At 45.6% G+C, this 13,606-nt stretch overlaps 1 protein-coding gene across 4 annotated transcripts in view; it reads right to left on the bottom strand.

Moving 5' to 3' along the window:
- The window catches only part of wdr17 (WD repeat domain 17), a 73,946-nt gene that overhangs the window by 58,614 nt on the left and 1,726 nt on the right, over window positions 1-13,606 (bottom strand). For all 4 annotated transcript variants that reach the window (XM_041983303.1, XM_041983299.1, XM_041983300.1 and 1 more), the window contains exons 2-9: window positions 11,568-11,696; window positions 10,207-10,390; window positions 9,895-10,125; window positions 9,705-9,815; window positions 8,081-8,221; window positions 7,809-7,931; window positions 1,595-1,782; window positions 1,349-1,517 (exon numbers count right to left, since the gene is read on the bottom strand). In XM_041983303.1, coding sequence (XP_041839237.1) covers window positions 1,349-1,517; window positions 1,595-1,782; window positions 7,809-7,931; window positions 8,081-8,221; window positions 9,705-9,815; window positions 9,895-10,125; window positions 10,207-10,390; window positions 11,568-11,690 — 1,270 coding nt within the window. In that variant the 5' untranslated portion in view covers window positions 11,691-11,696. The remainder of the gene's footprint in view (window positions 1-1,348; window positions 1,518-1,594; window positions 1,783-7,808; window positions 7,932-8,080; window positions 8,222-9,704; window positions 9,816-9,894; window positions 10,126-10,206; window positions 10,391-11,567; window positions 11,697-13,606) is intronic.

Raw genomic sequence — 13,606 nt, 5'->3', positions numbered from 1 at the left:
GAAACTGTTGTCATAGAATAATTTGTGATCTTTGAAAACATCAAAATGTTGCCCACTAAATCAATATCATACCATCTCATGTGATTTATGACCATAATGCCAGTCTACTACACATTTGATTTCTGCTTTCACTTTGTTCCTCCCTGGGAGTTTGAAATAAGGCAGATAATTTCAGTCAGCTTCCGCGATATATATATATATATATATATATATATATATATATATATATATACACTACCGTTCAAAAGTTTGGGGTCACTTCCCTATTGAATCCCATGGCAAAGTGACCCCAAAGTTTTGAACGGTAGTATATATATATATATATATATATATATATATATATATATATATATATATACAGTCTGAAACTGATTTGTGCCTCATGGATAAGTAGGTTTTTTTGAGGGGCTACAGGATGGGCCCTCCAATACACTCTCTTGTCTACTACACATCTATTCGTGGGCACTGTCACTGCTGCTCTGTCAAGTGAAGTTGAACGTGCATGTCTGGGGTGGCGCTAGCATTCATTTCTCTGCATTTACATCTTTGAAAACGAGTAAAATTTTGAAAACTTGTATTTAAGTTCATTATAGTGCAGGTACACATTCTGATGGCCATCAGAAATTGTGACCTAGATCCCCCCTCTTATAGTCTGGACTCTAACATCATATCCTATATTGTGGACAGCTGTGAGTGAATAAAGAGGGGTTTCATAGCAGGAGCAGGACCAGAGCAAATAAGCAATTACACTCAGAAAAAACAAGCCCAAAAACCAGCAACTGACAATATTTGCAAGACTTAAAATAAAAACCAGCCCAAAGTCGCTGACAACAGGTAGATTTAGCAACTCTTTCTCTGGAGCAGTCGTCTTTAGCCCTGACTTGTTTTTTCATCTATGGGCAGTTTGCCGCCGCGCTGGGAGCCTCACACACTGATTGGCTAAGTAAACCCCGTGGGGTGGCTTCCCTGACGTGTAATTGGTCTGCGTGTTTCCTGACCACTACCGTAAAGACTGTAAAAGTTGCGCCAGTTAAAATGAAAGCACCTGGTCACATTTTATATTTTAACTCCAGGTCCATGTGGGATAGGTTCTGGGTCGGGATCCGGACCAGGGTCCGCTTGTTAGTGACCTCTGCTCTACAACATGCCAGGCAGTGGTCCCCGAAAACCAGGATTGGGAAACATTGCCCTAGTCCATAGTTTTCACCAGTTCTAGATTCTTGTCATTTATTGACTAATAATTACTATAATACTGCTGCACCAGGACTGATTTAACCCTGCTGGACTGTGATTGCATGGGTAGTTTTATTTTTAATGCACTGTATGTTTATAGATGTAGGTGACTTACCTGGAGCCCAGGACAGGGAGTAGACAACTCCCTCGTTGCCAGGAGACGTATAAACAGCTGTTAATGTGTTTGTGTCCCAGATTTTGATGGTTCCATCGAAACTAGCCGTAGCTAACAGGTTTGGATCATCTGGTTTAAACTTGCAGTCGAAGATAGTTTCTACATGACCCTAAAAACAGAAGAGGAGATGTAAAACAACAATAGCAACGAGAGCTCCTGAGTGTGTGCAGGTCTCCTGCAGGGTACCAGGTCTCGTAGGAAGTCCCACTTCTTGGCACCCATGTCATAGAGTCCAACACCTCCATCCATGAAGCAGCAGACCGCATGACCAGGGGGCAGAGAGAAGGACCGGTTCTGAGACAGGGTTGGAGGAGGAACCGCCTCACTAGTGGAGCTGGTGTGTTGATTTTTACTGGGAGAACTGGAGCTCTGGGCTACAGAGAGAAGGTCGAAGCTTAATCAGTCAATCAGTTAAGAACTTTTCATTATTAAAAAAAAAATGAACGTAGAACAAAGTTTTTAAAAAAAATGCAATGAACCCCAATAAAAACAAATATGAAAAATCCACATATACACCTGGTGAACTCTACTCAGGTTCCCTCCAGAAACCTTCTTACTGTGATAAATTATAATGGCTTTGACTGATTTATTTTTAAATGGGATAATGTGCATTATTATACACTGTATATGTAAAATAAGCCAGAGCAAATTTTCATCCACAAGTCATCACAACACATCACAGCACAAGCAGCAGCGCAATAAAACAATTAATGAATAAATGAAACAATAAATATAAACAAGCACAAATAATTACTTCATTACAATGTAATTCAACCTAAGAAGAGGATGACTTTAAAGCCTTAATTATGATTAATTAATTACAGAAGAAAATAACGTGTTAAAAAATGAACGCATTTAATTGTAGTTTGAATTCCAAACAACGCGGAGACCATTTCCAGTACGATTACAGTGACACACACATCAGCGCTTGGGTGCTATATTTAGCCGGTTTTCAGACCCTTGTAGCGATTTTATTTTTAAAAAAGCAACTAGCAAAATATCTAGAGACGTTTTCTGGTCATATTAGAGACTGATGTTAAAGCACGCAACGCTTACTCTTCTCAAAGAGCAGCGGTGCTGACTCAGGCCCCTCCCCCTTCCAAAAGCACTCAGCAGCTTCGGTCCCTCTGACTGACAGCATCAGTCCCAGCTCCCAGCATCAGTCCCAGCTTTCAACATCAGTCCTAGCTCCCAGCATCAGTCCCAGCTCTCAGCATCAGTCTGAGCTCCCAGCATCAGTCCCAGCTCCCAGCATCAGTTCCAGCTTTCAACATCAGTCCCAGCCCCCAGCATTAGTTCCAGCTTTCAACATCAGTCCTAGCTCCCAGCATCAGTCCCAGCTCCCAGCATTAGTTCCAGCTTTCAACATCAGTCCCAGCTCCCAGCATCAGTCTGAGCTCCCAGCATCAGTCCCAGCTTTCAACATCAGTCCTAGCTCCCAGCATCAGTCCCAGCTCCCAGCATTAGTTCCAGCTTTACACATCAGTCCCAGCTCCCAGCATCAGTCTGAGCTCCCAGCATCAGTTCCAGCTCCCAGCATCAGTTCCAGCTTTCAACATCAGTCCCAGCCCCCAGCATTAGTTCCAGCTTTCAACATCAGTCCTAGCTCCCAGCATCAGTCCCAGCTCCCAGCATCAGTCCCAGCTTTCAACATCAGTCCCAGCTCCCAGCATCAGTCCCAGCTCCCAGCATCAGTCCTAGCTCCCAGCATCAGTCTCAGCTCCCAGCATCAGTTCCAGCTTCCAACATCAGTCCTAGCTCCCAGCATCAGTCTCAGCTCCCAGCATCAGTTCCAGCTTTCAACATCAGTCCTAGCTCCCAGCATCAGTTCCAGCTTTCAACATCAGTCCTAGCTCCCAGCATCAGTCCTAGCTCCCAGCATCAGTCTCAGCTCCCAGCATCAGTTCCAGCTTTCAACATCAGTCCTAGCTCCCAGCATCAGTCCTAGCTCCCAGCATCAGTTCCAGCTTTCAACATCAGTCCTAGCTCCCAGCATCAGTCCCAGCTCCCAGCATCAGTTCCAGCTTTCAACATCAGTCCTAGCTCCCAGCATCAGTCTCAGCTCCCAGCATCAGTCCCAGCTCCCAGCATCAGTCTCAGCTCCCAGCATCAGTCCCAGCTCCCAGCATCAGTCCCAGCTTTCAACATCAGTCCTAGCTCCCAGCATCAGTCCCAGCTCTCAGCATCAGTCTGAGCTCCCAGCATCAGTCCCAGCTCCCAGCATCAGTTCCAGCTTTCAACATCAGTCCCAGCCCCCAGCATTAGTTCCAGCTTTCAACATCAGTCTCAGCTCCCAGCATCAGTCCCAGCTCCCAGCATTAGTTCCAGCTTTCAACATCAGTCCCACCTCCCAGCATCAGTCTGAGCTCCCAGCATCAGTCCCAGCTTTCAACATCAGTCCTAGCTCCCAGCATCAGTCCCAGCTCCCAGCATTAGTTCCAGCTTTACACATCAGTCCCAGCTCCCAGCATCAGTCTGAGCTCCCAGCATCAGTTCCAGCTCCCAGCATCAGTTCCAGCTTTCAACATCAGTCCCAGCCCCCAGCATTAGTTCCAGCTTTCAACATCAGTCCTAGCTCCCAGCATCAGTCCCACCTCCCAGCATCAGTCCCAGCTTTCAACATCAGTCCCAGCTCCCAGCATCAGTCCCAGCTCCCAGCATCAGTCCTAGCTCCCAGCATCAGTCTCAGCTCCCAGCATCAGTTCCAGCTTCCAACATCAGTCCTAGCTCCCAGCATCAGTCTCAGCTCCCAGCATCAGTTCCAGCTTTCAACATCAGTCCTAGCACCCAGCATCAGTTCCAGCTTTCAACATCAGTCCTAGCTCCCAGCATCAGTCCTAGCTCCCAGCATCAGTCTCAGCTCCCAGCATCAGTTCCAGCTTTCAACATCAGTCCTAGCTCCCAGCATCAGTCCTAGCTCCCAGCATCAGTTCCAGCTTTCAACATCAGTCCTAGCTCCCAGCATCAGTCCCAGCTCCCAGCATCAGTTCCAGCTTTCAACATCAGTCCTAGCTCCCAGCATCAGTCTCAGCTCCCAGCATCAGTCCCAGCTCCCAGCATCAGTCCCAGCTCCCAACATCAGTTCCAGCTTTCAACATCAGTCCTACCTCCCAGCATCAGTCTGAGCTCCCAGCATCAGTCCCAGCTCCCAGCATCAGTTCCAGCTTTCAACATCAGTCCTAGCTCCCAGCATCAGTCTCAGCTCCCAGCATCAGTCTCAGCTCCCAGCATCAGTCCCAGCTCCCAGCATCAGTTCCAGCTTTCAACATCAGTCCTAGCTCCCAGCATCAGTCTCAGCTCCCAGCATCAGTCTCAGCTCCCAGCATCAGTTCCAGCTTTTAACATCAGTCCTAGCTCCCAGCATCAGTCTCAGCTCCCAGCATCAGTTCCAGCTTTCAACATCAGTCCTAGCTCCCAGCATCAGTCCTAGCTCCCAACATCAGTCCTAGCTCCCAGCATCAGTCTCAGCTCCCAGCATCAGTTCCAGCTTTCAACATCAGTCCTAGCTCCCAGCATCAGTTCCAGCTTTCAACATCAGTCCTAGCTCCCAGCATCAGTCCTAGCTCCCAGCATCAGTCTCAGCTCCCAGCATCAGTTCCAGCTTTCAACATCAGTCCTAGCTCCCAGCATCAGTCCTAGCTCCCAGCATCAGTTCCAGCTTTCAACATCAGTCCTAGCTCCCAGCATCAGTCCCAGCTCCCAGCATCAGTTCCAGCTTTCAACATCAGTCCTAGCTCCCAGCATCAGTCTCAGCTCCCAGCATCAGTCCCAGCTCCCAGCATCAGTCCCAGCTCCCAACATCAGTTCCAGCTTTCAACATCAGTCCTAGCTCCCAGCATCAGTCTGAGCTCCCAGCATCAGTCCCAGCTCCCAGCATCAGTTCCAGCTTTCAACATCAGTCCTACCTCCCAGCATCAGTCTCAGCTCCCAGCATCAGTCTCAGCTCCCAGCATCAGTCCCAGCTCCCAGCATCAGTTCCAGCTTTCAACATCAGTCCTAGCTCCCAGCATCAGTCTCAGCTCCCAGCATCAGTCTCAGCTCCCAGCATCAGTCCCAGCTCCCAGCATCAGTTCCAGCTTTCAACATCAGTCCTAGCTCCCAGCATCAGTCTGAGCTCCCAGCATCAGTCCCAGCTCCCAGCATCAGTTCCAGCTTTCAACATCAGTCCTAGCTCCCAGCATCAGTCTCAGCTCCCAGCATCAGTCTCAGCTCCCAGCATCAGTTCCAGCTTTCAACATCAGTCCTAGCTCCCAGCATCAGTCTCAGCTCCCAGCATCAGTTCCAGCTTTCAACATCAGTCCTAGCTCCCAGCATCAGTCCTAGCTCCCAGCATCAGTCTCAGCTCCCAGCATCAGTCTCAGCTCCCAGCATTAGTCTCAGCTCCCAGCATCAGTTCCAGCTTTCAACATCAGTCCTAGCTCCCAGCATCAGTCTGAGCTCCCAGCATCAGTTCCAGCTTTCAACATCAGTCCTAGCTCCCAGCATCAGTCTCAGCTCCCAGCATCAGTCCCAGTTCCCAACATCAGTTCCAGCTTTCAACATCAGTCCTAGCTCCCAGCATCAGTCTGAGCTCCCAGCATCAGTCCCAGCTCCCAGCATCAGTTCCAGCTTTCAACATCAGTCCTAGCTCCCAGCATCAGTCTCAGCTCCCAGCATCAGTTCCAGCTTTCAACATCAGTCCTAGCTCCCAGCATCAGTCCTAGCTCCCAGCATCAGTTCCAGCTTTCAACATCAGTCCTAGCTCCCAGCATCAGTCTCAGCTCCCAGCATCAGTTCCAGCTTTCAACATCAGTCCTAGCTCCCAGCATCAGTCTCAGCTCCCAGCATCAGTTCCAGCTTTCAACATCAGTCCTAGCTCCCAGCATCAGTCCCAGCTCCCAGCATCAGTTCCAGCTTTCAACATCAGTCCTAGCTCCCAGCATCAGTCTCAGCTCCCAGCATCAGTCCCAGCTCCCAGCATCAGTCCTAGCTCCCAGCATCAGTCCCAGCTCCCAGCATCAGTTCCAGCTTTCAACATCAGTCCTAGCTCCCAGCATCAGTCCCAGCTCCCAGCATCAGTTCCAGCTTTCAACATCAGTCCTAGCTCCCAGCATCAGTCTCAGCCCCCAGCATCAGTCCCAGCTCCCAGCATCAGTTCCAGCTTTCAACATCAGTCCTAGCTCCCAGCATCAGTCCTAGCTCCCAGCATCAGTCCCAGCCCCCAGCATCAGTTCCAGCTTTCAACATCAGTCCTAGCTCCCAGCATCAGTCTCAGCTCCCAGCATCAGTCCCAGCTCCTAGTCCCAGCTCCCAGAATTAGTCTCAGCTCCCAGTCCCAGCTCCCAGCATCAGTTCCAGCTTTCAGGATCAGTCCCAGCTCCCAGTCCCAGCTCCCAGCATCAGTCTCAGCTCTCAGTCCCAGCTCCCAGCATCAGTCTCAACTCCCAGTCCCAGCTCCCAGCATCAGTTCCAGCTTTCAGGATCAGTCCCAGCTCCCAGTCCCAGCTCCCAGCATCAGTCTCAGCTCTCAGTCCCAGCTCCCAGCATCAGTCTCAACTCCCAGTCCCAGCTCCGAGCATCAGTCTCAGCTCCCAGCATCAGGTCCAGCTTTCAGTATCAGGTCCAGTTTTCAGTATCAGTCCTAGCTCCCAGCATCAGTCCCAGCTTCAAGCACCAGAGTAGGAGACGTTCCCCTCTGCTCCAGAACCAGACTGGAAGCTGCTGCTGGCTGATCCCGTCCTGGCTTCCCTTCAGATATTAATGCCTATTAATGAAGCGTGTGGAGGAAAATATGTAGAAAGTTAAATTTCTGTAACATGTAGACTCTTCATCAGAGAACAGCTGGAGCTGCTGGTTAAAGGACTTAAAACAACACTTTTAACTTTGGGTCTGTTCAGTTTGGGCCAGGGAGGTTTTCTATTTCTGTTTCTACTGCTTTAAATTGAAATGCAATTAAATGCATTTCCCAGATAATAGTAGAGCTTTAGTTTACAATATTAATGTTTTTGTCTATTATTTGATTCAGCTGTCCACTAAAATACATGTAAATAAACAAAATTGCTTTTTGGGGCACATATTCTTATGCAATTAAAATGCAATTAATCAAGATTACTTAATTACAAAGCTCTAATTAATTAGATTATTTTTTTAATCTGAGTCCCACTCCTAATATAATGTACCTAAAACGTGCTTGGAATAGAGCATTATTATTATTATTATTATTATTATTATTTTTAAATTTCTGTTAACAGCGAGACTACTATATTTACAATAAAACATTGTATGTTCATGGATATGCATTGTCCCATCTAAAAACAAATAAAAGAAACATGTTTGCATAGCGTGTTTGGTGATGGGGTCTAAAACCTCTGATGTGTTTTTAGTTTATGTTTTATGCTTCATTTAAACTACATGATGTTACCTTTCTTTGCAAGAGGAGAGTTTAGGACATGCAGAGCATGAAATCCAGTCTTTTTCAGCTTAAAGCTGTCCAGAGGGGTGGAGCGAGACACGTTCCAAACTCTCAACACGCCGACCTGCGAGTCTGACAGACAGAAACAAACCTCCATCAGTCATCTCACACCCTCCGAAAATGAGACAGTTCTCATTAAAATGCAAATAAAAATGTTTCTAAATGCAGAAATGACGTGTCCCACACACCAGCTGGCTGCTGTGGGAACATGCAGGCTTTACCTCCAGTGATGAACATGCCCGGTGCAGATGGGACCCAGGCCAGGCACTGAACTGATGCAGCAGCTGAGGGGAAGCAGAAGGACGTGATGCAAACCAAGGCCTCGCTGTCTACCAGCCGGATCCCGTTATGGAGGTTAGACACTGTGGGAGGACAGCGTCATCGTTAGAAACACTGCTGTTGTGGACGACACCTTCTGATGTGGTTGACTGACAGCGGCTGGAACACAAGCTCATTAAAAATGATCTATGATGACACCTGATCTCCTAGTAAGGCCATAAAACTTCATGGCTGATGGTTGACTTGGGTTAAACACCCATGTGGCCACTAACTGGCTTTGTGGGCTTAAGTATCGCGAAAAGATAAAACTAATAAAAACTAACATCCATCAGATATTGAGGTTTTATTCACCAAATACTGCACTGCTGTAGAAAATATAAGCAACAAGTTAGAGCCTGAAAAGCTTTTACACTTTAAAAAAGGAAATTTAACTAAACAAACCATCTTTCTTTGAAATGAGAAGGTGATTTCAGGATATTTGTCCCCTGTGTCTCGGTGATCAGCTGCCTCGGAGCTGAACCATGAAAAATAACTAAAAGTCTACTGCAGCTAAAATGAAGGCTGGAAGTTTTTCCCAAGAAGTCTGCAAGTAAACATTCGTTATGCATCAGATATTTTCTGCAAGACCATGGCCATGTTTGTGCAGGAATCAAGTGGCTTCTGTCTCAGTAACACATCATTTGTGCTGTAATAGCATGCTAGCTCATGGATAAAGACATGAAAGGAAGGAAACTCTACTTGTTTTTAATTGTTTTGATTTGCAGTGTCATTCTAATGTCCTTGTCTTAGAACATCTGAACTTCATTGTAAGAAACTCAACATTTTAAATAAAAAATTAAGCATAATTTGTCACAAGAGATAAAGAAACTATTTAAGCTTCCCCTTACAGAACATTACAGACTGGACTGTTGTTTTCATGCCATATGCATCATATGTGATTCATACAGTTTCTGAGACCTTCTGCTTCACTTTATGGTAAAAACTTTGATCAAAACCCTGCTGATACCGGTCTTCTGCCCCCTGGTGGACAAACTATTTGCACAACTATTATTTTGACAATAGTGTAACAAACAGTAAATCTACAACAATTTTTTATTTTTTATTTTTTTACACTTTGTTAAAGGGGAAAATAAAGATTTCAGATTTTAAAAATAAACTTTTCTCCCTATTTCTTTATTCTTGGGTCGGGCTTTCAAGGGTTTGTCGGCTTCTTCCTCCTACCGCAGACAATCACCTCAGCGGGTTGTCAGATACCGAGAGCAGAGAAACTGCACTGACGTTGGGATGGAGACTTCATGGCTACATCATCTTTTTCTTTTATTATTATTATTATACTTTATTAATCCCATCCTAGTTGCTAGGCCAGTGGACAGAGAGCAGTCGGGGGTTGAGGGTTTACCAGCCCAGGAACCCACTCCCCCTTAATTTTACATCAAACTCTGCTTCAGGCTGTTCAGGCTCCGGGCCAACCCTGTTATCAGATCGTGGTTTCGATGTGACACAAAAACACAACAAACACACACATCATGGGAATTTCTCTAAATACAGATTAAATATTAGTCCAACCTAGTATATAGTCAGTGGACAAAGGGTCCCACTCCAGAGCGCTGACTGGATCCTCCTCATCCGTCCCTTCTAGAGACTCCGGACGCAACACGTGCTTCTGGCTTTTACTTCCTGAACAGGAGAGCAGAAGTCAGAGAAGCTCAGAGAAGTGACACCTGTCACCTTCGGGAGCGAACATGTGGGCCGGTACCTGGCTGAAAAACAGACAAACTCCCATCCGTGTGTCCAAACACCAGCTTGCCCTTCTTAGTGGGATGCCACCTGAAGAGACAGATATCAGAGAGGAAGGAGTGGGCTTCTTTATGCACGGTGATGCCCGGGTCAGGACCTCGATAGACCCAGATGTAAAGGGGACCACGTTGGGAGACGAACGCCACTCCATCAGCTGAGTTCCAGCACCAGCTGACGGACACGGGGACGCCTGAGGAAGACGAGAGAAAGCCATGACACTCAGTAGACAGAAGAACGGAGTAAATCCCGCCGCTGGGGAGCATCCTCTCACCTTTAGTGTTGTCCAGTCTGGCTACGGCCTTTTTTTCTGCTACGTTCCAGATGATGAGCAGGTTATCTGCAGAGGCAGACGCAAACAGATCCAGGTTGTCAGGACACCAGCTGATGGCTGTGATGGTCTTCTTGTGCTCTGACATGATGGACCTCAACTTGAATTCATTGTACTGCTGGTCCAACTGCAGCAGGAAGAAGAGCGAAAACAGATGTCATCCAGGTAAACGCTGAACCTTTCACCTAATATGACATCTGAGACGCTCTCGGGTCTGGAATCAGAACCAGAATAAAAACTGAATTTATCAGACCAGCAGGGGAAAGAAAAACCATCAGATAACAAGCAGGCGGGGTTGCCATGGTGATACATTCCAGGAAGAAGTGAAGAGACAAACATAAAGTTAATCCTTTTGCTCCATATTGACATGATTGTACGTCCATGGAAACTATTTCCATGTTTCCACTTTTTCCTCATTTCCAGTTATTCCTTCTACTATTTACCTGCTATCCTCACTAAACCAACTCCAGCTCAGCTGCTTTGTGGCGCCACCGTGCATCAGAAACGTCTTCTTGGCTTTATTCCAGCCATAGAGGAGCATTATTTTTCTTCTTTTCACACACACATAGAACTTTCTGCTCACTGGTTGATCTTTGGCTGCTCCTGATTGGACGTTACCGTCAATCTAAGTTCTCTGATTGGTGGAAAGTCTGACAGGAAGTGGCTTCATCATCATGTCCAGGTCTAAATAGAGGTCTCTTAGCAACATAGTAGTGATGGTGATGTTTTTATGATGAAATGTGGTAAATAATGCTGTTATCATGGATCATTGTGGATTTACCAGATAGAGTCTCTGAATAAAACTACATTTAGTGGCTGGATTGTAAACCTCCTGGACGGGATAGAAATGCTGGAAAACTTCCGTAGATCATCTAAGGGTTAAATATCCATCACATTTACCCCACAGAGCTACACACCACCGCTCCTGAGACGCTGCTGATGGTAGAAGAGATCTGGTGGAGTTTTAAGGGTTAAACCAGGCCCCGGTGGTACTAAGGAGCCCAAAGTGGGCCAAGAAAATCTCCCCCCACCATGACACCATAATGTTTCCAGCAGATTCTGAGCCGGGCATCTGACCAACAACCAGCCCGGTTCAGAGAAGGAAACCCCCTTTCTGCCTCCTTCTGATGCTCAGTTTGAACTTCAGCAGGTTGCCTTCACCATGGTTACATGCTGCCATGTGATTGGCTGGTTGGATATTCGTGTTAACAGGAGGTAGAACAGGTGGAGCTGATAAGCAACCTCCAGCAGCACCCCCCCCCCCCCCCCTACACACACACACACACACACACACAGATGGTCACCTGGTAGATGTATATGGCCAAAGTAGCGCAGTAGGCGAAGCGGTCTCCACTCGCTGCACACACGTCTTTATTCCAGGGCTGACAGCCCGCTGCTAGCAGACCCACCTGCTTCACTTTGGCCATCCTCACCTGCAGACACACAACATGTTCAGACACACCTGCGTGAGTTTTCAGTCACATGTTCCTGTTTTCTGTCCAGCTGTGCTGCCATACAGATAATGTGAGGTGTTAACAGTTCCACCTGCAGGAGACGTTTCTGCTGCGTCCATCCACAGGATGAAAAGGGCAACGTGATTAACGGCAGGATTGACTTAATCTGGGCCGTGATTGGCTGACACTTATCAGTAGGAGCGGCACACATCCTCACACACACATATCCTCACATTGATCGTCACACACCTGCAGGAAATGCAGCTTCTTTCTCTGCAACTTCGACACAAATAAATCTCCAAAACTTTTTTCTGTGCTCCTGGAAATCCTCTGTGTCCCTTACATTTACTCTATTTATTAAATGCATTCATTGTTTGCACATTTCATGAAAATAAAATAAAATAAAATAAAATAAAATAAAATAAAATAAAATAAAATAAAATAAAATAAATTAAAATAAAATGAAATGAAATGAAATTAAATTAAATTAAATTAAATTAAATTAAATTAAATTAAATTAAATTAAATCAAATAGTGGAGACGTTGGTACAGTTTGTTTTGTTTTTATGTTTTTTACTCTGAAATTAACAAACAAATTTGAAACCATCCAGTTTCTGTATTTTTTTATTTTGTTTCTTTAATTTAATGGAATTCATCAATTTATATATTATGTTAATTTACTTTTTATGTACTTATTTTTACATTATTTATTGATTATTTATTGTCATTTATTTATTGTTACTCTATTTTAAATCTAATTGTAGTTTCATTTATTCATGTCTATTTCTTTTCACTGTAATAATTTTGCTTTATTTTATTGTAAATAATTCCAGGAATTTAATTTAATTTAATTTAATTTAATTTAATTTAATTTAATTTAATTTAATTTAATTTAATTTAATAAAGACCCACATGTGTGTGAATAAAGGTTTGCATGAATAAAACAGGTTGTGTGAACATCATGAAGGTGGATTCGCCATCAAAGGTGATCATCAACGCCCGGTTGAGCCGTTGCCCCGTGACCTCGCCCTGTAAGGTGCAAATAGGCTGATTTACATGTAAATCTGTCATCTTCTCTTTTTAACCAGATAACAGGAGGATGATCTCAGTGACTGAACTTTGATGGAGAAACGCTCCAGGCTGTCAGATAAACCATGCGGGTCGCTCTAACTTTACACTCTCATTGCATGTCCTGAATGCAGCTTCGTAACAGTGGATGCTAAAGAATCCCACACGGTTCCACAGCTTTGAACTGCACACAGTGAAGATGTAAACGTTGTCCTGGGGTTTCCAGCAAAACAAACAAACAAAACAAGAAAAGACATGGCGGAAGAAAAGTCCAGCGCTGATCGGACTGAACTCCCAGCTCTCCGTACAGTGAGTAAAACCTGCTACAGCACAGAAAACGTATTTTATCCGACTCTACAGCCCAAGCAGCACCATCAAAGGCTCATTTATGGGACCTGCACCAGGAATAACTTTGTGGAACCACCGTTTTAAATCTGGAGGTTCTGTGAGAATGTTTGGTTCTAATGATAAAATAATATAAATGCTTCTGCTAAAGAGAAGCTTTTATTAGGGCAAGCAGAAAGCAGGCAGCATGTTTCAGTCTTAGCTCAGCTTGTCTCAGGATGAGTTCACAGACGCCTACAGGAAGCAGCTCGAGTCCAGAAAATGGCTCAAATCACTGCAAGATGAGGCGACGACGGAGGATCAAAACCAGTCAGTTCACATCCAGATTTGACTTTTCAGAAACACGTCCCAGCATCTCTGAACGGCTCGAGGACGAAGATGGACAGAGCATCTCCAGTTTGTCTGCAAGGAAACCTTTTTCATCAGGGATCTGTCAAGGTCTGGTTGGGCGGGGAAAAACCAGGCTGGTTAGTAAC

This window comes from Melanotaenia boesemani, chromosome 4, assembly GCF_017639745.1.
Source record: "Melanotaenia boesemani isolate fMelBoe1 chromosome 4, fMelBoe1.pri, whole genome shotgun sequence".
In the NCBI taxonomy this organism is placed as follows: Eukaryota; Metazoa; Chordata; class Actinopteri; order Atheriniformes; family Melanotaeniidae; genus Melanotaenia; species Melanotaenia boesemani.
This window is presented reverse-complemented; position numbering and strand designations above follow the sequence as displayed.